The following is a 27612-nucleotide window of genomic DNA, read 5'->3' on the forward strand; positions in this document are numbered from 1 at the left end:
GAAATTTTTCTTAAGTCCAAAGCATATGTGGAAAGTTGGAGACAATTTTGGGGAAACATCGCTTTTTACTTGTCTTGTGTAAGTGGCTGTATCAAATCAGACAAAAGTTTGTCCAACATTAAAATAAAGAAATAAAATTAATTGAGTTATGCAGGAAGTTCTTCCCTTTGGAGAATGGTGATACTCAACAGAGAGGCCTTCAATCTCTAGGACTGAAGATCCCAGAGATTATAAAGTAATCAGAACTGCGTTAAAAGGTACAAAGTACAGGCACGAAGGTAAATCCCTGGTTGCAGTAATATTCTTTTATTTGAACACTGAAGTGCAAAACAACTTGTTTGTTGAATGGAGTTCTAAAGAAACAATGACCTGTGGAAAAAATGGTGACACTCTGTTTGTAAGGCCAGCAGGTGGAAAGCAATCAGTATCCATCCATCTCAGCATCTGAGACGACCTCCTAGAATTGACTTAATTTTTAAACTTGAATGAGTAGGAATTTTACAGGACAATTTCTTATATATGGGTGAGAGCAGTCTGAATGGTGTTCTATTAGACAGAAAAGGAAAGATTTTAGAAATATTTGGAAGAGTGCTGCTCTCTGTACTTCTTCTTTTCTCATTTAAGTTGGTGAAAGGTTCTTCTTGTCAACAGCTCTTGAGGCTCTTGGAACTCCTGAGGGTCCTAATCTTCGGTGGAAGAACCTTGCCCTTCAGTTGAAAGCAGAGACTTTGATTAAAATAGCTGATGCTGATGCTGCAGAAGAAGCCATTAAAGCACTTGAGCAGGTATTTTTATTGGCAAAAAGGTCTGGGGTTTTTAAAATATTAAAAAGTGCTCTTATCTTTCTGTACTTAAGCTGAGTATTTCTACTCTGGCCTCCTTTCAGCTTTGTGGTTTAGACCATTCCTACTAGCTGTTGTGTTATTCAAACATTTCTTCCATCCCTGCTTTTTCAGGCTTTGCTGCAGCTCTTTTTAATTTGCAATTCTAATTTTAGAAGCTGTCTCTTTTGACTTTGTCCGGTCTTGCTCACTGTTGCTGGGTTCTTGCTAGTTCTATGCTGTTACTCATCTTAATTTTGATTCATGTTATAATTCTGCCTCCCATGTCCTTCACCCACTTGTCATTAGTCATGAAGAACGTACTACCTTAAGGTTGAATGGTTAAGCTTTAGGGGAAGTTGCTTCCCCTTGTTTTTGTCACACAGTTTCATTCTTTTTTGTTGTTCTTCATACTTCTGTACCTTTGTCCTTGCTCTTTACAGTCTTACGCTTGATCCTCATCAAAATTATTTTGAGTCTTCTCAGGGGTAATAGAGAAAACATTTAAATGCTTTCTTGTCTATATCTTCATGCAGTCTGTCTGCTTTTGATGCCTTTGACTTCTTAATGTGGGGACAGAATAAGTTAATTGTGTTTATTACATGGTTTTCTAGACCGTAGATGCAAGCAGTGACCCAGTGGTTTCAGCTCTCAGGGGTCAGGCTTATCTAAACAAAGGTTTAATGGATCAGGCTTCAAAGGTTAGTGCTTTTTGTCATTCCTGTAAGCTAAGCACAATTCTTGTTTTCATTGAGGAAGTAACTAGGGAAAAATGACATCGTTTTGCAGATTTCACAAGAGCTTCTGTTGTCCCACCCCGATCTGGCTGAAGCCCATGCTTTAGAGGGTTTCATCCATTATTCCCAAAAGAACTATGAACAGGCAGAAAAAAGGTAGACTTTTTTTTTCTTTCCTCTAACACGGAAGTGTGGTGGGAGAGTAGAATATAGTATTTTGCAGCTTTTGAGAATTTGTCTGACCTGACCTGTGTTCATTTTGTTCAGTTTTCTAAGTGCTATTGAAAAAAAGGCTGGAACTGCAGAGTATCATCAGTACCTGGGACTCACATACTGGTTCATGAGTGATGAGACAAAAAAAGACAAAGGAAAAGCACTCACTCAGTTTTTGAAGGTAAAGACTACTTTAACTGTTGATGTAGAATTAGTGTTTTCCTGCATCAGAAGCCAAATACGGAAAATACACTGGCTGGAATGAGAGATTTGAATATTCTCCTTGTTACAATGTGTGAGCCTCCAGAGCCTGTAAGCTAGGTTCTGCTGTGCAAAAAGGCATTGCAGGGAACTGTGCGGTTACCTGGAATCTCCCTGCTTTTGTTTTCAATTAATTCTGGAGGCCTTTGAATTAGCAAAACTTAGTGATGATCCTCTCCATCTTCTGTCCTTGGGGGTTGGAAAGTGGAGGCCTCTAGATAGATATGCAGCATATGCCTTTGAAGACCTTTTGAAATGAGGAGGACAGAATTCAAATTAGAAAAACATGAAGAAGGAAAAAAGTTGAGAATGGTGTTGGGGTTTCACTGTCTGTCCAAGGATGTGAGTTGGTAAAGCCCCATAATTTATATTTGGTGACTGTGGCTTTTTTTCTGAACATAGATCATAACATGAATCAAAAAGATTTAATTTGACATCTGTATTAGTAACTTGGAAGTATACGAAATAAAACTCCAGGCATTGTAAACTCACCATGTAACTTTATGTTAGGTTTTGGCAACTCAAATCATTGCCTACTGTCTGCACTTCAGTAACAGCATAGTATAGTGGCAAATGTAGTTGAAGGGAACAGTTCTTTTGGTTCTAAACCATTTTATGTGATCTTTATTATTATCAACAAAGTGGTTTCCTGCTGCTTGGAGGCTGTGGGTTTCTTAACTTTAAGCAAATCTGCCAAGTGCATCTAAGAAGGAACTGAAACTTTAGAAAAGGCTGGAGTTAATTGTGGTGTAATATGGTAAGACTATGAACATAATGACTGAAACAGAGTAGAACATGAAAATTATGAGATGTCATAAAGATTTGCTTTCTCCTATCACAGCTATTTTAGTGCTTTTTATACAAAATGCTTTGTGTCATGAGATTTGTAGCAGATTTTCCAGCTATTTAAAGCTCAGGTAATCTGTGCAATTTTAAAATAAAGTTTGACAACTCAGATATATCACAGAAGGGGCTTAAAAAATATGATAAGCAGAGACTGAACAAGCAGTTATCACTGGACCTGTCTGTAAGTATAATCCTTCAAAATGCTGTCTGATGCTGTGTTTGTATTTCCTTATAGGCGGCAAAATTTGACAGCTACTTGGGAAGTGCCTTTTGTTACCTAGGTAACTACTACAGAGACATTGCTGGAGACAAAAGTAGAGCTCGTGGTTGCTATAAAAAGGCTTTTGAACTGGATGAGACGGATGAAGAATCTGGAACAGCAGCTGTAAACTTAAGCATGGAACTTGGAGACATGGTATTGTACATTCAGAATGTCAGATTACTTCTGGTTTGTTCTATTAATCCTCCTCTTTGAGGAATCACTTCAGGTTTCCTCTGTATTTAAGATCTGAAAACAAATGTTTTGTCATTGCTTAGCAGCTTTTATAGTTGTACCTGCTTCAATTTTATGTTCCAATTCCAAATTAAATTTGGAGAGAAGGGTGAGAGAAGATTAATGAGAAGAGTAGGAGAACCAAGCATAACATTGGAGTCATCACGTGTGATATAGATGAAGGATTTTTTCAGCAGGAAACATAAGAGAAAGTTAGGGGGTTTTCCTTATTTAGCTTTTGTTACTTCTTTTTTTCATTCTCCACCTTGCTACTTTGAGGAAGGCATAGAAAGTCATAAGAATATTTTTTAAAAGTTTCTTGTTTACTAACTTGGCATTTGGTACTTTGTTAGGACACTGCTCTGTCAATCCTGAATGAAGTAACTGGAAAAGCAAGACCTGGTACAGCAAAATGGGCCTGGCTTCATCGTGGACTTTATTACCTGAGAACTGGTCAGCCGTCACAAGCAGTGGCTGAGTAAGAGAACTGGTGGTTGGTTTAAATCCTTTTCTACAAATCCCAATGAACTGGTCTTTGCTCATAGCAAATTTTCAAAATAAGTTAGCTGATTATAGCTTGTACTAAACAATGGGAAATGGGTCTGAGCAAGCTGCGTCTCTCTTCAGTTCTAGAATTCACAGAATGTATTCTTGTTAACATAGCAGTGTTTTGTACTAACAAGCCTGGTGACAGGCACAGACAAGCCTGCTGTAGCGCTGAATAGCCAGGGTAAGGTACAATGCCTAAAACTGTATAATGCCCTCGAAAGATGAAAAAGCTACTATGCTGTCTTTAAAAGTTCTGTGTAATTGTATGTTTGTGTTCTGAAGAGTATATAATGCAAAATTAGTGTCCTGAGCATATACAGTGAAAGGAAATAATTTATGTTAATAATTTATGTTAAATTGTATCATATTTCATTTAAATAAATGTATATCTTGATATCTTCAGTTTGCAGGCAGCTCTCAGGGCTGATCCAAAGGATTCCAACTGCTGGGAGTCTCTAGGGGAGGCTTACTTGAACAGAGGTAGCTACTCAACAGCTCTGAAATCCTTCAGGAAAGCAAGTGAGCTGAACCCAGGACTTGTGTACAGCATTTACAGAGCTGCAGCGCTTGAGCAGATTCTAGGCAAATATGAAAATGCTATAGCTACCTATCAACAAATTTTAAAGAAGACAGAAAACTATGTGCCTGCACTGAAAGGTAACATGTCTGAAAGTGTTCACTTTTCCTCTCTTTACATGCTGTAGTGTTTCAGACTTGTATTGAGGTTTTCTTGCATGGAAGGATAGAATTTATTCTAGGTATGTAGGGCCATGTGGTCCCTTGCATGAAAGCTAGTTTGTAGTAGCACAAGTATCTGAAAAACTCTTCAATCATGATGAATTTGGGTGATTATTTCTCTTTCAAGTAAGTATGAAAGGTAATTAATCCTGTGTGGCTACCAAGCTGAATGAGTAGAAGAATTGAAGATATATAGAGGAAGCCAGCTAACGGTGCTGTAGTTTCACCTAAGCAGTAAGACACTGGCTCAGCAGGCAATGGAGTCAGACTGCCATTTCAAAGACATGGGCTTATACTGATTTTCTTCTGCTCCTGACCATGTGTTCCTCACTTCTGGTGTTAGTCTGGTGATTCAGACCCCTCTGAGCTTCTCAAAGTAATGAAAAATAGCAGTAAATCCTGAGAGTTCTCACAAGTGTTACAGGTGGCAAGAGTAGAGACCTTCAGGATACAGGTAGGAGCAGAGAGAAGTGGGGCAGTTGGAACTTCTTCCTGGTGCTGGAACTGTGATTCTGAAGTTACATAATGCAGGGAGTATTTAAAATTTTGATAAAAAATGAATAATTGCTCTGTTTGCATTCTCCCTGCCACTTAGTCTTCAATCATTCTCACTGCGTATACCCATCTGAAACAGGTGCTGTTTGCTACTTGATATTGGTTTGAATTTTTAATTATTTTTTTCATTGTATGTAAAGCCTTTTGATTTTTGGATGAATCTAGACTGATTCTGCTAAGACTTAATTCAGAAATGGTGGGTTATTATTGCAAAAGTGGGGTTTTTGTCTGAAAAAGTTACAGTGTGGTTGACACCTCTACCTCCTCTGTGAAACTCCATTTGAATGTTTTCCAGACTAAAGTGACATGGCAAAAGCTCCATAGTGGAGTTGGAGAGTATTGTATTTAGGCAGTTTTACTGGTTGTTGAGCAAGAAGGCAATAGCTGACTGCAGCAGCAGTTTGCAAAGGTGCTGTATAGATGTGTGCACACACGTATGGCTTTCTCAGCGTCTGTAGGTAACAGTTGACAGTGTTACTAGGAATAAAATGCTTTCAAAGTACTTAAGTCCACAGTACCAAGATTGCCCCCCATAGCTGCCGTTATACTTACTCTTTTCTTACATCTCCCAAGTCTTCTTTTGTCGTTGCTCACATACAAATGTCTAGTTTGTTAGCTCTAAATCCTTTTGCGTCTCCAAACAGCCTTCAGTTTCTTAGAGACTTTTTATGATGTTTGGTCCGATTCTTTAATTTTTGTGGACGTTCTTAAAACTCTGTGAAGTTCATTGGCTGTCCCCATCAGTGTTCTTTTTCTAGTGTTCTGATCTATTTAAACAGTATCTGTGTTGAGTTATTGGAAGCATAGTCTCCAGTAGTTGAGAGAATAACTGGTGTTACTTCAGTGCATCTTTTCAATGTGTTTTGGTGTTGTGCTACTAAATGTTTATTCTGCCTGTGTTCTAGCATATCTTTTAATGAGTAATTTTGGGGAATAAAATCAATTGTGTTTTTTGATTAAGAGCATCTTGAAATCTGATAAGCTCATGATCTTGGGATTTCTGGGGGGGCCAAGATAAAGGTTCCTGCAAAACACTATTTTGGTATAGGTGCAGAATTACAATAGCATGAGGAGGATAGCTTCAGAACTGTCAAAATAATACTGAAAATGAATGGTACTCATATCCAGTGCCTTACTGCCAGACAGAATCACTGCTGGTGCCAGCAAATATATAAACCAAGCAGTTGTTATTTCCAAAATGTTAGCAATTGTGGCATATGATGCAGTTCTTTTTTAATAGTGGGAATTATTTCCAGTTGTGGTGGGTTGACCTTGTCTTGACATCATAAGCTGCTCACCAAGCTGCTCTGTCACTTCCCTTCTCAGTAGGATGTGAACAGAAGACAAAATAAGATTGAAGAAACTCATGGGTCAAGATAAATGCAGTTTAATAAAGCAAAAGAAAAGGCCCCATACAGAACCAAAGGAAAACAAAATTTAATCTCTACTTCCTATCAGCAGGTGACATCCAGCCACTCCTCATGAAGTAGGACTTCAGTCTGCCTAGTGATTGCTCCAGAAAACAAATGTCATAACAAGTGCCCCCCCACCTCTTCCACATTCCTCTCAGCTTTTATGGCTGAACAGATGTGATATGGTATGGAATACCCCTTTGGTCAGTTTAGGTCAGCTGTCCTGGCGGTGTCTCCTCTCAGGATTTTGATACCTCCCCCAGCCTACAGCTGAAGCAGGGAATGTTGGGAAGACTGACTTGATGCTGCTCCAAGCACTGTTCATCAGCAGCCAAAACACTGGTGTGTTATCAGCACCTTTCCAGCTATCAGTACATAGCACAGCACTATGAGGGTTGCTGTGGGGAAAGTTAACTCCACCTCAGCCAGACCCAATACACCACTGGAAGTAAATTCTTATATAAATAGGATTAAATAATGTTGGCCTCAAGTTTTCTTCATTGAAGACTTTCCCTTTTGCCTACTCTGACATTCTTTGTTCTTTTTGGTTTTCAGGATTGATTTTTGACACATGTAAACTGGAAGTTGAAGTATTTGTCAAAGACTTAATGCAGATTTCTCAGGGGGGTTTACTTAATATTTGAAGACAAGCCCAAGCTTAAATGCTGTATTTTTTATAATTAATTAGGTTTATTTTTAATAGCCGAATAATTCTACAGTTCACACTTGACGAGATAGATTAAAAGCAAAGGCTCTGTTGTGAGCATTGTGGATCTTTTGATTTTGTTACAACATATGCAGGGTATCAACTTTTGCATAAGGCAGAATGTTGACCAGGCTTCCAGCCTCCTTCCACACTGGACTTTAAGCATATTATAAAAGCATTTCTTTTCATAGGAGGTATTTTCTCTTACTTTCAGGACTTGGTGAGTGTTACCTCATGCTGGCAAGATCAGCCCTTGATAACTATTTGGATAGGAAGGCTGTGGATTACATAGAGCAGGCCCTTGCATATTTTACAAGGTTGGTACTAAATATTCACCTGTTTAATTTTTGTTGGGACTGTGGGTTGACAGGCAGAAAAATAAGATTCAAGCATTGGAGAATTTTCAGTTAAACCGAATCAAATGGACTAGGGCTTCCATTCTAGAAATAAGAATGTGTTTATTAAAATGGTTTCAATAACAGATTCTAGACATAGGCTGCTTAAGTCAATTGCAATTACAGAGTTTTGGTTTTTTTCTTTTCAAAGATACAGAGTCATTTCATTATAACAAAAGTGTGAAATGACACAGAGTTCTCTTGTGTAGTCCTCGTGATATATGGGTTTGAGAGGAGGGTATTCCTACCATAAATAACAGATAAGAGGAAAATAAAATATTTCTTCCTTCTGTCTTTTTGTTTTGCGTTTCGTACAAAATGTCCTAAATCAAACCTTTCAATAACTGCTGTTAGAGGAGAAAGTCCATTAAGTTTCTGCAGATGAGTCGTGTTGTAATATGACAGTGCAAGAGTGCATGTAGTCAGCTGACATGTTGGGGTATTTTTTGGTTGGTTGGTTTTTGTTGTTCTTTCTTTTTTAATTTTTGATCTTTTAGACCTATAGGTTGAATAGGAAGAAACTGGATTAAATCAAACAGCTCACAGATTAATTGCATGTGAGGTGGTGACACTCTTCAAAAGTGGCACTTCCAGAAAAGGATGTTGAAGTGTCTGAACGAGTGTTGTGTGTGTTTTCTTTGTAATTGTAGGGCAGTAAAGCACCGTCCTGATGTATCTTGCCTCTGGAAACTGTTGGGAGATACCTGTACTAGTGTGCATGTTATTTCGCCAACCAAAGTGAATGTTCAAGTACTAGGATCCCTTCTGGGTAAAAATGCAACCAAACAGATGCTGAAGAAAAACGATCTTCTCGTACTGGGGGGAAGGTACTATTTTTTTATTATCAAGAGCTTCTCTGCAGTTTAAGACTCTGTAGGGTCTCAAGTATTTTAGACTATTTAATTTGTAGAAAATAAAAGACATGCTGATCTGTTGATACCTGCATATTGGGTAGATAGAGTCTCATGCTTCTTCCAGGTTACACTACTCATTTCAGGGTATGTTTCCTGTATTGCCACAGTGCTGTCAGCGCCTGCTCTTCTCCCTTCTGTCTCCAGGCACATGACTTCATTCTCCCTGCTATTCCACAAATCACACCTGTTTAAATACAGTGGTTGCAGTATTTGCTAACTAATTCTCCCAGGACAACTGGAGTCTTTCAGCTTTCTGTGTGTATCTGTTTCTTGTAAAATGTCATCAATTCACTCTGCTGTGACTCCCTTTGAGCTTTTTTCAGCTGGATCTGTAAGGCAGGAAATGCAACTGCTTGGTGAATCTCAACCATGATCCGTAAAGTCAGATACTTCCTAGGGGAAGTCTGAACTGTAAAAATGACTCATGTTTGTTTTAAGTAAAAGCATGCATAATGTAGCTGGCAGAGCTTTGATTTAATGCAGACCTACATAACCACACCTGTGGCTTCATAAGTGGTGGGCACTACAGATTGCTTTTAGCCCAGAATGATTCTGATTCAGATGCAGTAAGTGTCTGAATGAAAATGTGTTATTTTTTTTGCTTTCAGTTTTTGTCTGGTTTTGTTTGTATTTATGCATGTTTACGTGGTTTAGGTTTTTCATCGCTCTTTTGAACGCTTTTTCAGCTTTCTGCTCTTTGTGTAGAGACTTGGAATAGTGATTCTGTGATTCATGTTTCTGTAGGTGTTATGGCAGAGCTTTAAAACTGATGCCTTTGCCTAGCATATGGTGTGATCTTGGAATAAATTATTATCGACAAGCGGAGTACCTCACAGCAGTGGGCACTGACATGAATGAGATCAGTGAACTGCTAGAGAAGTCTTTGCAGGTATTGTCTGTATTTCCTGGTGTATTCTTTAAATTTATGTTCATGCTTCTTTGCATACTCTCTCTTACACGATAAAACCTACATCACTGAGTAAGTAAACACATGAAGTCTTAATTTTTGCTCTCCTAATCATAATAACCCACATTTGATTTTCTTCCAGTGTCTCAAAAAAGCTGTGAGACTTGACAGCAAAAATCATCTTTATTGGAATGCACTTGGTGTAGTTGCTTCTTGTAGTGGTAAGTCTTCAGTGACAGCCCTAGATGTCTAATATCCTAAATTAGGAGGCAGCCTGGGTAATGTTTTGAAAGTCAGTTACATCTAACTCTCTTTTTTTTCTTTCTCCTTCCAGCTATTGGGAATTATGCTCTTGCTCAACATTCGTTCATCAAATCTGTTCAAGCTGAGCAAATTGTAAGTGCTGGAGGCAGCTGCCATCTGTTTCAAGTGGGCATTTAAGACTTTTCTCCTGATGCACTGTTATTTCTGAAGAGTGTAGTAATATATTGGTTTTAACTTTATTTGTTCTATTTAGAATATTGTTGCCTGGACCAACTTGGGGGTTTTGTATCTGGCAACTGGAAACATTGAGGTAATTTATTTCCCATCCTCAAGTGTAATTTTCCTTTCAGTTTTTTTTTAAGGGTGTATATGGGGATGGGAAGGTCCCTTTCAAATGTCCCTTTCTAATTCAAAAAATGTATATCCTTTGAAAGAAATTAGATTGGCACTTGAGGAATGCAGATAAATTAAAAATTTGTTCTGGCGGGGCTAAGGTTAATTGAACTGTGAATTGTGAACTCCTGCTGAATTTGCAAAGTTGCTTTCCAGGTACCTAGCTGGAATGAAAACTTACTGGAAGGACAGAGAAATGGTTAGTCAAATCAGGGCATGCCAGGTTTTGCCAAGAACTTTTAGTTGTACGTCACAGACTGAACTTCCAGTGTTTGAGTTCATCTCAATCAGCAGATGTATGATTTACTGTAACACTCTAGTCTTCAGGGTTTCTATGGAGAAAAATTAGAGTACATTTTAAGTGAAGCCTGGAGCCCTCATGCAGCTGAAGTACATCCTGTCCTATTTGCTGGCTGGATTTACAGAAATTTTGTTTGATTGGAAATGTGATGGTCAGAATTATTTTTAAGACAAATAACTTGATAGTACAGGCTGCTTACTGCTTAGACTAGTAATGCTAAGACTTTGTTAACCTTGTGCCAAATTGAGGGAGGAACTCTTGAGCATATGTAGGCCACAGGGAGCTGACTTGTGGGTGATCATCAGTTTCATCCTTTTGAAATTTGTTTGTATTATAAAAGCAAATTTTCAAAACTGGATCCTCCAAGAGTCAGATTTTTAAATTGTTCCAAGGGTTGGTTCTGAACTCTTTAGCTGGGAAGGAAGTGTCTTTAGAAGGGAGGGAAACTTTGATATTGTGAAGTCTTCTGGGTTTTTTACATTTTCTTTAAACTGGTTTATTTCTCTGGGTGATGCGTTGTTCTGTGTGGTACAGAAGATGTTTTTAGTAGTGACCTAATTCGGTCCATTAAATCTCTTCCAATATGAGTGCATGTTAATGTACCTGTGTGTGCTCAGACGTGCTCTGTTACTGTGCCAGGCAGTTCAACAGCAGTGTTATCTTTGGTTCTACAGCAAGCTCATGAAGCCTTCAAGGTAGCCCAGTCTCTGGAGCCGTCTTACTTGTTGTGTTGGATTGGACAGGTAGGACGAAAAATCATAAAACTGCACACAAAAAACAGTTGTTGAAGAGCAGACTTAAACTTCTTCCTAATAACTGGCAACTTATTCATGCTCCTAAAAATTGCTTAAATAAAGGGAACTTCTACTTCCTTTGTTTCCATATGGTAATACAATGGAAGCTACTACGTTCATCAGACACACTCGTATGATGTTTTTGTGGCTGATACTGTGAGTTCTCTAACAAACTATTAACAGTCACTGTGCTCTGAGGCTTTTTATAGACAGCTGTCAACAAATTGTCTTTATTATGTCTTTATTATGTGATAGTTATTTCAGCTTCAACTATACCACTACTTCATTATATGGCACTGCCTAACTCTCTTCTCAATTCCCCTTTCTAATGCCACTGTTAGACCCGGTAAGTTTCTAATGTATGTTCTCATTTTCTGGGAAGTCCCTTTCTCCCCTGCCACTGAGAGCTGATGTGCTCCTTCAAATATCTAGGCCATCTGTGAATAGTTGAGACACTTTTACGATCATTATAGGTGAATTTCATAATCCCACACTGCTCACCTGCTAATGTTATCTAATTGAAAACTGGACTCTAGGAAAGAACTAGCACCATCACATGTTGAAATGCAGCTCCTGTCAGATGTTGTTATAAATTGTCCTAACACACACAACTCTTTGTCCTGAAGAATGCAGAGTAGCAGCCAAAGACTTTAAATTACTGATACAGTGGAAACTACTTGTGTTCCTTTTGTGTTAATTTTATTTTTAAAACCAATCTCGCTTGGAGGATATGAGAAGAAAGTATCTTCATGTTCAGTGCTTAAGATATGCCTAACATAATATGTGTCAAGGTTTTTGTCAATGTCACGATTTTTGAAGTACATGACCACAGCAGCTCTTGCTTCTCTCTAGGCACTTATTGCAGAGACCGTAGGCAGCTATGATACTATGGATCTCTTCAGGCACACGACTGAACTCAATATGCATGTAAGTGTAACAGGTGTATTTTATCTGAAGTTTTTGTATATCCAGTCTCTCTACTTATTTAAAAATAGGCATGTCTTGAATAGTGAAACTGCTACAATTATGTTTCAGGTGAGATTGTCTGACTTCCATATTGTTGTTTCTGACTTAAGCTGGTATTGTATAGTAGGCAGTTATTTTATATAATGCTTTAGTCCCAAGGGTTCAAGAAATCAGCTCCGTAAGTCATGAAGAAACATTCTCCGTGTTCCACAGAGTTGGACGTAGGTCAAAGGCATAAATTATTTCTGGAGAGAGCGAAGATATTGCCAGGACCCTGATTTCTAAAACAGTGGAGGACTTACTCTTTCATAGCTTTTTTTTTTTGCCTGTCATCCCTACAGTGGTGCAGCACATTATATGAATATGTAAGAGTTTGCTTTGCCCAGAGGGAAAGTTAAAAGTATGTGTGGAGTAACTCAATTTGGTATATTCTTCTGCTTAACACTGATGCAGATTTTTAGCCAAAACTCTGTCCTAAAGCATAGAATTATTATTATAATCTGTGATTATTTTGCTGTATTTTGAGCAGGTTTAATGATTCCTATTTTGGGGGGGTGTCTGTTTATTTCTTGAGACTGAGGGAGCAAAAGGCTATGCCCACTGGGTATGTTCAACGCTGCAGGATAAAGCCAACAGAAACACTGAACTGTATCTGTACAACATTGTTCAAATGAATGCTATACCAGCAGCCCAAGTGGTCTTGAGCAAATATACAGGTAGGTGATTTAAATGCCTCTCTAACCTGCCACACCTAACATGCATTCAGAATTAACAGATACACCTGTAATAGTTCTGGACAAGGGAGGTCTGGCTGAGTTGGGGAGAGGCTTTTGAGCTGTACAGTTACTGAAATAGGATAAGCAGACCATTGTCCAATTTTTAGTATCACACAAAGATGAAATAGATGTGGGTTCTGTCTGCCTACTCATTCCAGCTGTTTCAAAGACCAGCAAAAATAGGGACCAGAGCCTTATCATGCTCATCCTAGAGTGTTTGCTCTCAGACTCCCTTTGTATGTGTCTCTATGCATAAGTGAAGATAAATGCCAGATCCTCTGCCTCTTTGGTGTGATGCTTGGCAGAAATTTGTTCCTGTGTGCTGTGTAACTCTATATGCTCAAGCATGTGATTTTGTTAACCTTCAGCAGGTGATGGACTCTGGTTTTATGCAGGGTTCCAAGCCAGCCTCCCCACTGGATATGTCTAGCCTGGAAGGTAGATAGAGCAAATGCAGATTTTCATTAGTCTGCAAGTATTCCTGTAAATAAATCATTTGAGTAATCTGTTGCTGACTTTTGAGTGCTAGAAAATACATCTCACTGTAAATGAGATGAATGTAAGACTGTATTTCTTCCTGCCTTGTTCTTAAGGGGACTCTGGAGAGGCTTCTTTCCTAGTCTGGGAAGAAGAGTTACTAGTCTGAGATGAGTTGACAGCTGACAAATTTGTGCCTTATCAATTAACTAAAATGACAAAATGACTAAGGTTGGAAGGGGCCAGGTCATTTGGTCTTACCTCCCTGCTCAAGCAGAGTTATGCTACAGCACATTGTACAGAATTGTTTGAGTGTATTAAAAATAAAACGTAAGTTTCTACTAGTATTTTACTGAAGTCAATGCAAGATGAATACTTTCCCATTTCATGACAAAAAAACCCAAACAACTGCATGCTGAAAAAATATATTGAGTGCATTAATGTTACATCATAATATTTTAAACATTTTTGAGCCAACCTGATGTCATGTTTTGGGTCATTTGTCTCTTCTCTATTTGTCTTCAAGCCTGTCAAAATTATTCTAGTGAGCAACCGACAGAAGCATTTGGCAAAGGGTTTAGTGCATACACTGTAGCTTCCATGTAGCAGTGTTTTTGTAATGCTTTTTCACAGCTTACTGATGTTGTTTTCCTACATTGTCAATCCTAATTTTCTAGAAAGAAATCCAGATGATCCTTCTGCTTTCACAATGTTTGGGTTTTTGAATGAGTATCTACATCTAAAACAGCAGGCAACCTGTGCCTATGAGAGGTAAACTGCCCACCCTTGGAAGGCTTAGACAAGCTCCTTGACCTCTTTTCCATGCACCAGCTGAAAAACTTAAAGGGTTTTTCTTTTCCTCAGATAAACTTTACTTTCTCAGTTCAACAGTACGTTTTAACTAAGTGTTTTGTAGGGGTGGGTGTGGGGATGCTTCTATACCAAATTTGGAAATGCAGAACATAGAACTGAAAAAGTAAAGATGTTCTAAGTCTTGTATGTCTTACTAGGACATTAACAAGTTCACTGTGGGATTTAAATTAAATTGTAGAAGGCAAGCTTGGTTTTAGTTTTATTCTCTATCCCAGTCTAATTAATGGAGGTGGTTGGCCTTCGGGTTTGTTTGAAGTTTTTTTTCTTCTCTCTTGTATTTGAATAGTAGGGGAAGGTGGTAAATGAAACAATATTTGGTGAACGTGTTTGTTGCTTCATTAAAACAGTAAAATAGGCTCTGTTTATGTTTAATTAGCATAGAAGAACTTCTGCATAAAACAGTTGTCCATTTTACTCTGAGAACTGTTCTCAAAATATGCATGTTACAGTCAGATGATAAGTCACCCTCATTGTGGTTAATTTTAGGGCAGCTTCACTGCTGAAAAACTCAGAGGATACTGAGAAATACAACACAGCAGTGCAAAACTACGGCAGGTCACTGTGGTAAGTGTCTGTTGACATTTTCTGAGCCTCTCACTTCAGCTTTGGAGGTAGTGAATGCAGTGATACAAAATATGGTGAGGCTTAAGGTGAAAGACGGTTTCTAAAGATAATATACTAAACATTATTCTTAGCTGTAGACATGCTTGACTGAACTTTGTATTTGCTCCAGAAATGGGTAGTATAATAAAAAAAATCATATTGCAAGGAATTGCTGTAGGTCTTCACAGATGTAATATATCAGTGATTCCTTTATTCTCTGCTTGATACTAATGTGCCTTAATGCAGTCTATATATGTAGCTGTCAGATTGTCTCTGCAATAAATTCTGGGGGCTTTTTATTTTTTCTTTTTTTACAATCTTACCCTTGAGCCATAACTCAGGCTTAGTCTGAATAAAATTGTTGCTTCAAGATTTATTCAAAATCCCTTCTACCTACCCTTTGAATTTGTATTGACTTTCACAACCTGAAGCATGTGAGGTTGGGGTGTTGTGTACATGTGTGTGGTTTTTCTGCTGTAGTCCTACTCACAATTCTAAGTCGCCTTTGTGATGCCTTTCTGGTTCTGAGGGAATGCAGGACACAAGTATGTAGACTTTCAAATTTCTCTTCGATATGAGGTACCTCAAGCTCTGCTAATTAAATATTTGTTAGCTCTCTAGGGAAACCTCACGTATTCTTAAGTTTCTGTACATGGCACTGAAACTTCTAGCCTGTGACAAAGTGATAATTCATTAACTTCAGGGAAGATTTTAGAAGCAACTCTTTAGACTCCTGAAGTCTTACATCAAAGCTGTATGTGTTCCTGCATGTGTGCAACTCAGACAAGACCAAATCTCTAGTAACTAATAAGTAGTTCTAATAAACACAATCCTGTATTATTTTTTCCATAGTGGTCTTAGAACAAGAATGCTGTAGTCTGTCTGTGTGTGCATTGTGTGCCTATGCACAGCTTGATTTTCTTTTTTCATATTTTTCCCTTTGCTGTTTTTTCCCTCTGCATTGTGATGACCATTAAGTAACATCCTTGTATATAACTGTCGTGCAGAAAGGAGGACTTTCCCTATCAATTGTTCTCCAAAAGATAGTTGGAGAGAGTAACTACTGTAACAGGAGAAGGGTGGGGAATACTGCACTTTCTTGTCGTAATATTCCTGTTTTCTAGGTGTCTACTTAAAACTGCTGTGGAAAAGAGGACACCGGTCTTCAAGGACATTTAGTCTGAATCATAGCAGCTATTGCTGCATCCTTCATACCAGTGACTGCCTTTTTTTTCACAGTGCTCTTGGGCGGTGTGATGAGGCCATTGAAGTTTACACATCAATACCCCTAACTGAGTTTGATGGCATTGTGGGGCTAGCGTTAGCTTACTTCAAGAAAGGACTATTAGAAGAAAGTATCAAAGGTAAAATTCAGAGCATTATGGAACTCTTCTCTTGTGGTTAATCTTAACAAAATTTATCTAACCAACTTAGCTGACATTCAGTTTATTTTGCTATTTCAGTCCTAATGCATAAGTATAAACGCCACTACTGTTTTAATACCTTGAGTACCATGTGCAGTTTTGGGCACTGCAATAAAGAAAGACATTAAGCTGTTAGCATCCAGAAGGGGGCAATGAACATGGTGAAGGGTCTGGAGGGGAAGCCTTACAAGGAGCATCTGAGGTCACTTGGTTTGTTTGGTCTGGAGAAGAGGCGACTGAGAGGAGACCTCATTATGGTCTTCAACCACGAGGAAGTGAAGGGGCAGGTACCAATCTCTTCACTCTTGTGACCATTGACAGGACTCAAGGAAATGGCCTGAGTCAGGGGAGGTTTAGGTTGGGTATCAGGAAAAGATTTTTTTACCCAGAGGGTGGTTGAGTACTGGAACAGGCTCCCCAGGGAAGTCATCACAGCACCAATGCTGTCTTCAGTTCAAGAAGCTTTTGGACAATGGTCTCAGGCACATGGTGTGAATTCTTGGAGTGTCCTGCGTAGTTGTACTTCATGATTCTGGTGGGTCACTTCCAACTCAGACTATTGTATAACTCTGTGAAAATTATTAGGCTGTTCAGTAGGGTGCTAGAATCATTGAAATGTAGTAAGGAAAGATAAATTTCTTCAAGTGTTTAATTCTTGTCCATTAAGCTGTTTTCCTCTGAGCCTCCCTTGTTCTCAAATTATTTTCCTGGAAGAATCCATTACAGTCTAGAGAAGAGAAGATTGAGAGGTGATGTCATCAATGTAAATTCCTCAAAAGTGGGTATCAAGAGGATGGTGCTAGCCACTTTGCAGTGGTGCCCATCAACAGGACAAGGCATAATGGACATCAGCTAAAACACAAGAAGTTCCACCTCAACATGAGGAAGAACTTCTTTACATTGTGGATGGCTCTGGAACAGGTTTCACTGGGAGGTTGTGGAGTTTCTCTCCTCTGGAGATATTCAAAACCCACCTGCAAAGGTTGTGTGTCACCTTCTCTAGGTGGCCCTGCTGTGGAAGAGGGGTTGATCTCCAGAGGTCCTTTCCAACCCTAATTATTCTGTGATTCTTTAACAGGAGATTAATGTGTTGTTCAAAGCACTTTATATAATTGTACTTCATGTTCTGTGTTTCTGAGACGTGCAACTTCACGAAAAGGTATATGCAATAATCAGTGTAGAAGTGTAAGCACTCACAAAGGAGCAGTAAGCTCAGTGTTTTAAATAATTTTATATTTAATTGGAGTGAATGTACCCATCTGAAGTACGATTTCATAAATGAGCTATCACAGGGAAGTATTTATATGGTGTTCTTGCAGGCTTTTTCCAAATATCCTGATGCTGCTTTTCATTTCTGTTTCTACGTGCTACATGTTAAACAATTTCCAGGCTCTAAACAGTAAGTCTGGTGTTTCCAAACATAGTTACTTCCGAGGTCTTAGTCAACTTTTTTTTTTGTCTTCTGCTTATGATTTGAGGTGGGAAAATACAGTGAACCTGAACCTAAATTGTCTCTCTGTTCTAATATCATCCTATTCTAAAGGCTTTACAAAGGTTGTATTTTTTCTTGTCCCTCAATTCTGAGTTTTTGAATTTTTACCAGCCTATGAAAAAGCCTTGTCTGTTGCTGAGTCTGAAGAAGATAAAGCACATATCCTGACTGCCTTGGCAATAATAGAATATAAACTGAACAAAGTGGATGCTGCAAAGACACTGCTGTTTAAATGGTGAGTGAAAGAAATAATCAGAATGTGATATTTTATTGTACTGTTGAATCTTCAAATTTCCTTTTTGTGGGAAGTCAGGTGGATATTTTCTTTATCTATTGCAGAATGAAAGTAGAAATGGATGCAGTTTACTTATTAATGTGGTATGTCTGTTTCTGTTTTATGGTCGGTGTCTTTCACATTGTTAAAGCAGTATTGAGTGGAAGGGCTGGGCAGTTTGGATGTCCAACATCCTTGAATGGTAGTCTTAAAAACTTTATCTTTAAAGATAATATTACTTTGTAGTTGTCCTGAGCACTAGGCAATATTTTTGCTCTTTAGCTGTAATGAACTCTGAATGACCAATGAAAATAATTTCAGTTTAAATAGTCAGAAATCTCCAAAACTGTTGTGTTCAAAGCAACGTAAACCAGGACAATCCTGTAGCTTTCCCGTGAAAAGAAACAGATCTCTAGTAGTTGTGCAATTAAATTGTGAATGTCTGTTATTTTTCATATCTGTGGAGGCTAGTAGCCTGTGCATCGTTGTTAGGCTCCTGTTAGCTACAGATTAAGAGTTATCATCTCATCCTCTCAGGGGCAACTCTATCAGTAGAGAACTGTAGTAGTGGCAGTACAGCCCTCATCTTACCAGAAGACTTCTGAAGTTACTGAAATAGTGAAGGTCCATTACCTAATACACTCTAAATCCCAAGTTATCGATGGTTAGCTGTCCAGGAAACTGATATTTCCTACATCCTATAAATCACTGGAGACTTCTGTTTTTGTCATAAACATGAACAATGAGAGTTTTCTAATGACGTTGGTTTTTACAAAAAAAAAGATAGTAAATGCCTTAGAAAAAACATCACAGTGAATATATCTAGATCTGAAATGGAAACAAAAATGGTGCATTCTGGTCCAATAGTCAGATGTCTGTCTTGACTGGAATTTGTGCTAGATGACTTAAAGTGCCTGAATAGGACCTTGAAAATGAAGCCACCTTCTTCATTTCTCATAACAGGCTTAGCACAGAGATTTTTAACAGTGAATATGTCTGGATAACTAGTATGGTAGAACACCATTTCCTGCTTGTCAAACGGTCCTTTAGCTGGCTGTTCAAGTTTGCTTAACAGCTGTTAATTTTTTCTTGTAGGGACTGAAACCAAAACATAGAATTCTTGTCTTTTTTTGAAGGCAAAAGTAATCATTAAGAGCTTGATTAGGTGCCTGTAGTCACCTGGTCCTCAAGAATATAGATCTAGCCTGATACATGATCCCGTGGCAAGAGTCTGTTAATTCTGTATACCTTTCATGATACATAGGAGCAAGAGGACTCAGAAATAGCAAGAATTCTAATGTTAGGTGAGTTTAATTTGTGCTCCAAAATAGTTGTCTCTTTTCCTCTTTCTGATTCAACAGCTCATTAAAGGAACCTAGTACGGAAAGTCTGAAGGCTTTGTGCACACTGGGATTGGTGAAGCAGGATGCAACACTTGCAACAGCAGCCCTAAAAGAATTACTGAAGCATGAAAAAGGGAATGGTGGGATTTATGAGAGATGCCTTATTGCATCTGCTGTTTATGCATTACAAGGTAGAAATGTGGCAATCCAGAGGGAAGTCTCCAAAGCAATACACAGGTATATAGTTTGTCTTGCTTTAAATTGCCTTGTAAATGTATTGCTTTGATTACATTGAAGAGTAAGCAAACCTGTTTATTTGAATCATTATTCTAAAAAAAAAAAAATTTAAAACTCATTTTCAAAGGTGAAGTCCTCACCTAAGGTTGTACCTTTAGTTGACAAGTTTGCTTTCTTATTTATGGAATCAAATAGCAGAAGTTCCATGGCTTGTTCAATGTTTTCTGATTTTGTTTGGCTGGCTTCTTTGATAGGTAGGTTAGTTTACTCTTCCATGAAAGCATTTTTCATCCTATGTAGCATAACCTTCAGCCTAGAGTAGTCTCTTGGGTATTTATTTAATATTTAACAGCCTTTGAAGCCATTTGTTCCATTAGCTAAGTGTCTTTGTTTAAATGTGATTTGATTAGTCTTAGCATTCTGAGCCGTTCAGGAAGGGACACATCATAGTCTCTTCAAGTGTTTTCGGAAACTATTTTCATGCAATTGTTTTTTTCCAACTACAATTAAAATGCCTTGTTCTTCATATTATGAGGACAAGACCTGTAGCCCTAAAGTTTGTTTTATTCCCATGAATATTGATATGCATGCTGTATGTTTTATTTCTTTAGCTAACAGTATTACTTCAGTATTGTGTTGTTTATTTTACTTACGACCCATGTCTATCTTCTATTACATTGCATTGTTTTCTTAATAGAAAAAGGCCTGCTTGGTATTTATAGCATGTGCCTACTAAGTCCTGGAAGACAAGGTGCGTATCTAAACCAGAAAATATAATACTCTTTTCTTTTCCTAGTTACCCTGATAATCCTGCCCTTTGGTCTCTTCTGTCTCGACTAGTTCCACTGTATGCATCAAAAAAGCCAGAAGTAAGTGCATTGTTGTAACTCATGTGTGCTGTTTACATTCCAAGTAGTATGTGCTGTTTCTTAACTTAAAAAACCCCACCCTTCAGTTGTGTGGACTTTCCCCAGTTAATAATGAAAACTTAAGGCTTACATACAAAGCAGTGCACAGCCACATACTGAATTTATATACCATTATTTGTATATTTCATGAGGTAACAGTTCTTGAAATAAACTTATAGGAAAAATCTGCTGGAGTTATGCCAAAAATAAAAGGCTGTATGATGTGTAATTTCTTCTGTTTAGTTTTATAGAGCTGTATTTATGTAAATAAATATATATTAAGATTTACCTGTGTTTAATCTGATTAAGCTAGTCATCTTCACTTTCCACATTAGTCAGTGTTTCCTTGCCACTTTTCTGCTTTTTGTTAGCTTTCCTCCAAATAAATACTCTGTCTTAAAATATGTTAATTATATAAACAGAAAGAGCACCTGAAAACAAACCCTTTTCAATATGGGGCTAAAACTGGAAGCCAATCATAAGGATAAGATCTAGTCTGGAATGTCTCCTGCTAATTTTTTTATAAAAAGATTATGCTGTAAGCATAATCTTTTTATTTTAATCTGTAAGCAAGGAAATTCCCTTATTGTGCAAATTTTGTACTTGTGAATAACAAAGATAAAAAGATTTTGGCATTATATTTTGCATAAAATTAATTATCCATGTAATGAAATAAATTGTTTGGTTTTTTTAATCTTGCAGGGAGGAGCTGTGGCAGGAGGTGTTGCACATACACTTGATGTAAACTGTGGAAAGGTTTGGCTTTCTTAAATTGAAGATTCTGTAATTCCATAAACAGTCCTAAAATTAATTCCATCTGATCACTCACAGTGTTAAGTAACTCTTATGTTCTGTTTTATAGGAAGTCCTGCTGAATATTGCAGTTAATCAGCTGGTAGCAGGATGTCACATGTTAGAAGATAAGAAAAACAATCCTCTGAAAAATATTCAGAAGGCCATCCATGTCTGTCCAGGTTACTCTTGTTCTCAAACACAGTAGTGATTTCTGTCTTTTTATCCATCAGAAGCAAAAATTACTGGACTAAGAAAAAAATCTACTTTTGTTGGGTTGGTTTGTTGTTTAGGGTTATCTGTGTATGTTTTGGGGAAAATGCTTAGATTGGAAATTTTCATTGTCATTCCAAATTTAGTGGAATGGGAATTCAACCAGACAATGAGAAAATTATCACTGGGTTTTAAGGCTTCTTCTAAACTATAAGCAACTTCTTAATCTCTCAACAGGAAAAGATATAAGTATTATTTAATATACTAGACAAAATTGAAAAACACATTCCCTCAGTATGCAACATCAGACAGAAGAGAATTACTCATCTACCTTGAGATTTTGGATTAGAAAGGTTCTGTTAAAAAGTGCGGGTTATAGACAATTGTTCTCTTACTAAATGGTTTTCTTCCTTAAGCATATCAAGTGCAAGCCTAGTGGGGTTTCCAATTGCTAATTTGTACTTGATAGTGAAATACCAAAACATTGCTTCTTCTAGAGTCATTTAGCTCTGATAGATAAGGCTGGTTGCAAGTTAAAAATTTCAGTTACTTTCCTACAGGAAATACAAGGGTATGACTGCTATTTAAAAGCAGAATACTTTACATTTTACTTTGTTAGATCTTCAAGCTTTGTTTCATTTTGCCGGCAAAATTAATTATCTTAGGGATGAAAATTTACCTAAATAAAATATTTAACTGAGCTCTGTCCAGTTCAGGATAGAGATTGCTCTTACAGTAGTAGGTGTTCTTCACAGGGCTAGTTAAATGTGAAGCTGACACAGGAATTAGCTGGCAGTGGAAGTTGGCACCTATTGCTGAAAATTTCATGCTGGTGGTCAGAACAGACTGAGTCTGTATGACTGAAAGCTGTGGATGGCGTCTAGGAATTTTTGCTGCCACTTTGTGTTTTGTTACACTTTAAGTGATAGCCAAGATTAATCTCTGTAGTCATAAATAAACTGGCAGTTTCAGGTTAACACACTGAAGCTATTTATGAAAAATACATTAGCTGACTTTAGGACCAGCATCTTCCTTTTATATCTGATGAGTCTTACTAATTAGAAGCAAGTAGTTACCGCCTTCCTTGGTTTGAGCTCAAATACTTACTGTTGCTCCTATTTACACCATATGGTTCCATTGATAGCTATGCTTTTATGCTTTATCTGGTAAAGACCCTTCTAAGTGAACTACCAGCATTTTTAGAATGGGCATGAGTTCCCTTTGACCCTTCTTTTCTAGATAATCCTGCTGCTTGGGCAGTGCTAATGGCAGCCTGTCATGCTGAAAACACTGTTGTCTGTCTAAACAACACTGAACCGAAACGAACAGGTCTAGAGATGACACTTGTGTCTACAGTTTCAGCCAAAAGTAAGCTATACAAGTTTTCTATTTTAAAAAAGTAAAATAAAATTGAAATTATCTAAGCTTGCAATGCTCTTCTGAACTTGCAAATAGGCTGAGGATTACTCAATAGTGGCTTGAGCTGTAACTGTATTTTACACATAAAAATATTAAATTCTAATATACAGCTAGGGTTAGATACTTAATGGCAGCTTACTTCCCCTTCCAAGGCTTCAAATGATTTTCTAAAATAGTATTTTTGAACTCTGGTGCCTACACCCATGAAGGTTGTGGGTGCATAACATTCTTCCAAGGAAGGGCTAAAGTAACTTTGAGTTCTGTAACTCTTCCAGTAGATGCTCAGTCTTGCTTAATGTCCATAGTGTTTTGAAAACTGGAATTAAAATTCCATGTTTGATTGATCTCGAGCCATTAACTTAAATGGTGTATACTTTTTACCCCTCATGCTTTTAATTTTGCCGTCTTTCAATGTTGCTACTAATGACGGGAGCCGTGTCAGGTTAAAACTCATAGAAGTTCTCCCTTACCAGATCTAGATCCTGTGACCATGGTATAGTACTGCAGCATAAACGCTAATCTGTTTAAGTGCTTTGTCTGTCTTTGCAGCTGGAGAAACTAACCTTCCGCATAATTATGTCCATACTCTTGAAGACTGGTGTCTGTGTCAAGCTATTACCAGTCTAGAGGAGACTGGTAAACTGTCAGAAGCTGAAGCTCTTTGTAACAAGGTATGATGGTGTCACACTGGCAGACTGCGGTAGAGTTGTATAGAAACCACTATTAGTGTGCATTTTACAGAAGGGTAGTGTTTGAAGTGGCAACTGTCTGTCCCATCAGAGCTACAAAATACAGTAGTTCACAGAATCACAGAGTATTTGGAGTTGGAAGGGACCGACGAAGGCCATCAAGTCCGGCTCTGAAGTGAATGGCCTGTATGGGGATCAAACCTTCAACTTTGGCATTATTAGCACCGTTCTCTGACCAACTGAGCTTGTTGGGTTCTCCCCTCCCCGGTGTACAGTTTGCAACACCAAAACTGTGTTAATAGTTGAAACAAGTAGTGCATGTCATGCTAAATCTTAAGTCTGTTCTTCCTGCCTAGAGCTAAGCAAAACATTACCAAAATTCAAGGCGAGAAGTCAGGGTAGGAGACATGCATGGGACTTTGATTTCTTTTGGGTTGTGTTGGTACTTTGTTTCAGAGCCCCAAGTAGAAGCTACAAGTTTAATTATGCAAAAGAAAGGTCTTGAGGCAACACAGCTGGGCTGTTAACAACATTCAAAAAGGTGTTCATAAGCAGAAGACTTGGCAGAAGATAAGCAAAAAAGCACACATCCCTGATTTTCATTAAGGAAAATGGTTAATCACAAGCAAATGTGATTCTTGGTTTTGGTATATTTTGTTAAAGTGGATGGGAGTTAAAAAAAACCCCAACCAACAAAAACTCAAACCAAACAAACAGATTCATTGAATGTGCTGGTTTTCAGGAAGAAGTTCTTTTTTGTCTCTTTGTTTGCTTCGTGAGGTGTTTTCCTTTTCTGGCCAACGTGTCTGCTGACCTATCTTATATTAACAATGATCAGAGATTTCGAGACATTCAAGATCTGTCCTTCCCCAAATCTGGGTATGGGGGAAGGATGTGGTGTATTTTGTTGATTTTTGTTTGGTTAAATAGCTTGGGGAGAGCACAGTCAGTGCCTGCAATTAGTGAAGAAAAAAGGATAGTATTCCCTAGTACCACAAACTCTCAGCGGTAGTTTTGGACCCCAGAGTTCTCAGAAAGCAGTATAACTGGGGGGTGAGTCAGACACTGCTGTCATTCAGTTGTGAAGGATTCACAGGAAACATCCTTTGTTTTTTTAAAAAATGTGTGAAAAGTACAAGTATAGTTTCTTAAAACAAATCTGGTTTGAGTTATAATTCTTGGAATTACTGTGATTTCAGCAGGGAAAATAACATGCTGTGAGGCTTGCAAAAGCTTCACATGCTTCATCTGAGAAGGGTAAAGCAACAGATAGCTAGTTTTCTGTCTTTGCTTTTTTGTGTTTGTTCAAAGAAATACTCTCTGGATATCTGCTGTTACTGAATAGGAAGTGTTTAGTGAAGTGCTTCTGTTCTGAAAATAAAGCACCTTATCTGGGAGAACTGAAATTGCTTGAAGCATAATCAACCCTTTTAGCCCCAAGATGGGCTTTTGCCTCTGTTAATAGGCCCAAAACTTGTAATAATTGTCAAACCAAATGTGAGCTGTTTCAGAAACCTGTAAAAGTAGGAAATGTTCAAAATTGATCTTAGACTTCAAATGTATTTTGAAGACAGAAAAAATGTTACCTGTTTTTGTGGATCAGTCCCTGGAACACTCCTTTGTGCAGAGGTGGAGAAAAATGCTATGTTCAAGCATCCTGAGAATGCTTTCAATGTTGTTTTATGTAAAGGACAGAATGGAAAATCTAAGTATCTTTGATATTGGGGGGTCGTAATTCTGATTGTTTTGGTTTTAGGGTCTAAAAAGCTGCCCTGAGCACCCAACTCTGTTTTTGCTTTTGAGACAAGTTCAGTGCAAGCAGCTGTTGCAGACTCACAAAGAACTTCCAGATAACATCGTGGAGGAACTTCGTAAGACAGTCATGTCCAGTTCATCCTCAGCTGCAGCATGGCAAGTAAGTGTGGATCCTTCCCCTGACTGGTGTGCCACTCTCACACCTGCTGTAAGAGGGTGAACATTTGTTTCACTGCTTGATTTTATTTATCTGCTGACAGTCAGTGACAGAAAAAAGAGCTTAAATTCTATTTGTTCCACAGTTGAAACATTATGTTAACTTTTATATAAAGTTGAAATATTAAGGGCTGCTAGTAAGACCAAGCAGACATGGAGGTAGGGGAATTAAAAACTTGAGATGAATGCCTGGTGTCCCTGTCTTCAGAGATCTATGATTTGACATGGGAGCAGAAACCAATTAAATATTTCATAACCCATAAGAATAAATGGAAGTAAAGAGTTTCCTAATGTAGTAATATACAATTTCTTATTTAGGGTCTGAAAACCTGAATAAGTCTTTCTCCATCATGTTCTGACTGCAGGTGTCACTGTTCTTTTGAGTAAGTTGATTCTGCAGAGAATCACGTCCAGTAACACTGTTCACTAACTCCCTTCCGTGGCACGATGAGTGATCATTTTTAGTTGACATGAAAGTGCTAAAGCTCACTGCGTATGCTGCTTCTGTGAGTCGATCTGAGAAGTCTCACACATGCCAAGAGATCCTTTTGGTGATGCAGCACATATATTTATCTTTGAACAGCTGCTTTTTAGTTACCAGTTATTATCTGTCTTTACCAATGTAAGTAGTGCATTGTTTAGAAAAATTCTGTGAACTTTCAGAGTCCTTTATGTAGCTGAAGGATTTATGATGCTCCTCTGCCTGTTGATAAAATAAAGCCCTGCTTGTAGTAAGAATCAGTGAAGCTGATTTCACTCTTAGAAGATCAGTGCAATGCTGCTGTATAGATCATTATCTCACTTCTTACAGGGCTCTGGATCCTCTTCAGAAACACAGGAGCATTATTTCTGGGGAAGGTGTTTTTTTGATGCATTTTTTTGTGATGTGTGAGGCTTCACCTTTTGAATATAGAACTCATTCAGATGGTATTTGCAAAATAGGGAGCATGCAAGACACGATTGTATGCTCTATTTTAATAGCATTCTTCAAATTAAATTAGGGGTTGTATACATTCTTCAAGCATCCCTTGCATAGCCAAGTCATCTTGCTTACAAGCAGGGACAGTAAGTGAACTGAGTGCATGTGATGTGGGGAGTGGGAGGGGATGATTTGTTTTGGTCTTCTTAATCCAGGCCACAGATAAGATACCTCTGAGGAAGATCTTTTTAGTCTTCAGTTAAAGGAAGTATTTCTCAGGGCTTAGATAGCAGTCTGAAAATGCCTGGCTGCTACATCTCTTCCTAGTGGATAAATTTATGCTTTTATGTTTTCTGTCTCTAGACTTCCTAAGGGTTTGATTTATCCATTGTAATACCTTACGGTTTTACTACGTTAGAGGGGCCATTAACTTTTCTTTTTGGTTTTTGTCTAAGTGGTTGTTTTTTGGGATTTAGGAGTGCTGCTGAACTGCTGTTCTGATGGCTGTTCTACTTTTTGTGCTGTGACTTACCAGAAAAATAGAGAAAAGCAGATCTGGCAAAGCTGCCTTGTGCCTTTGCATGAGGGTTCTCTTCTTTACTTCTTGAGTGCTAGATGTCTTCAACTGCAAAGAGTTGAGGCCAAGGGAAGTTTTTTTTTCCCCCACATGAATGAATGTTTTACTTTAAAGAGCAGATCTGCAGCTTGATGTCAAGAATGCACAATCTCACTAGTGCTGATTAGTACTTTATAGTGTGTTTCTCTTTGTAATTTGAAGTAACTTCTGTGCACCAGAAAGGGTTAATAATTTCTGCCCCCTCTAACACCAGGCAGTCTTTAGCTAGCAAAGGTCTAGAGGCCTTTGCTCAAAAGTAAGGGAATTGCTTTACTTGGTGATCCAGAAAAGAATATTTCTAAATATGGCTTGCACATCTTC

At 38.1% G+C, this 27612-nt stretch overlaps 1 protein-coding gene across 3 annotated transcripts in view; it reads left to right on the forward strand.

Annotated features, from left to right (window-relative positions):
- TTC37 (tetratricopeptide repeat domain 37) overlaps positions 1 to 27612 on the forward strand; it is a 50186-nt gene that overhangs the window by 14296 nt on the left and 8278 nt on the right. For all 3 annotated transcript variants that reach the window (XM_020584137.2, XM_010393054.4, XM_010393057.4), the window contains exons 12-38: positions 652 to 785; positions 1436 to 1522; positions 1611 to 1714; positions 1826 to 1952; positions 3114 to 3293; positions 3725 to 3849; positions 4324 to 4577; positions 7546 to 7648; positions 8377 to 8553; positions 9385 to 9529; positions 9690 to 9768; positions 9882 to 9943; positions 10065 to 10121; positions 11180 to 11248; positions 12152 to 12226; positions 12840 to 12981; positions 14196 to 14289; positions 14878 to 14955; positions 16234 to 16358; positions 18022 to 18145; positions 19546 to 19764; positions 20561 to 20633; positions 21375 to 21428; positions 21535 to 21646; positions 22917 to 23045; positions 23646 to 23767; positions 25542 to 25700. In XM_020584137.2, coding sequence (XP_020439726.2) covers positions 652 to 785; positions 1436 to 1522; positions 1611 to 1714; positions 1826 to 1952; positions 3114 to 3293; positions 3725 to 3849; positions 4324 to 4577; positions 7546 to 7648; positions 8377 to 8553; positions 9385 to 9529; positions 9690 to 9768; positions 9882 to 9943; positions 10065 to 10121; positions 11180 to 11248; positions 12152 to 12226; positions 12840 to 12981; positions 14196 to 14289; positions 14878 to 14955; positions 16234 to 16358; positions 18022 to 18145; positions 19546 to 19764; positions 20561 to 20633; positions 21375 to 21428; positions 21535 to 21646; positions 22917 to 23045; positions 23646 to 23767; positions 25542 to 25700 — 3209 coding nt within the window. The remainder of the gene's footprint in view (positions 1 to 651; positions 786 to 1435; positions 1523 to 1610; positions 1715 to 1825; positions 1953 to 3113; positions 3294 to 3724; positions 3850 to 4323; positions 4578 to 7545; positions 7649 to 8376; positions 8554 to 9384; positions 9530 to 9689; positions 9769 to 9881; positions 9944 to 10064; positions 10122 to 11179; positions 11249 to 12151; positions 12227 to 12839; positions 12982 to 14195; positions 14290 to 14877; positions 14956 to 16233; positions 16359 to 18021; positions 18146 to 19545; positions 19765 to 20560; positions 20634 to 21374; positions 21429 to 21534; positions 21647 to 22916; positions 23046 to 23645; positions 23768 to 25541; positions 25701 to 27612) is intronic.

The sequence above is a fragment of the Corvus cornix genome, chromosome Z (assembly GCF_000738735.6).
Source record: "Corvus cornix cornix isolate S_Up_H32 chromosome Z, ASM73873v5, whole genome shotgun sequence".
Lineage (NCBI taxonomy): Eukaryota > Metazoa > Chordata > Aves > Passeriformes > Corvidae > Corvus > Corvus cornix.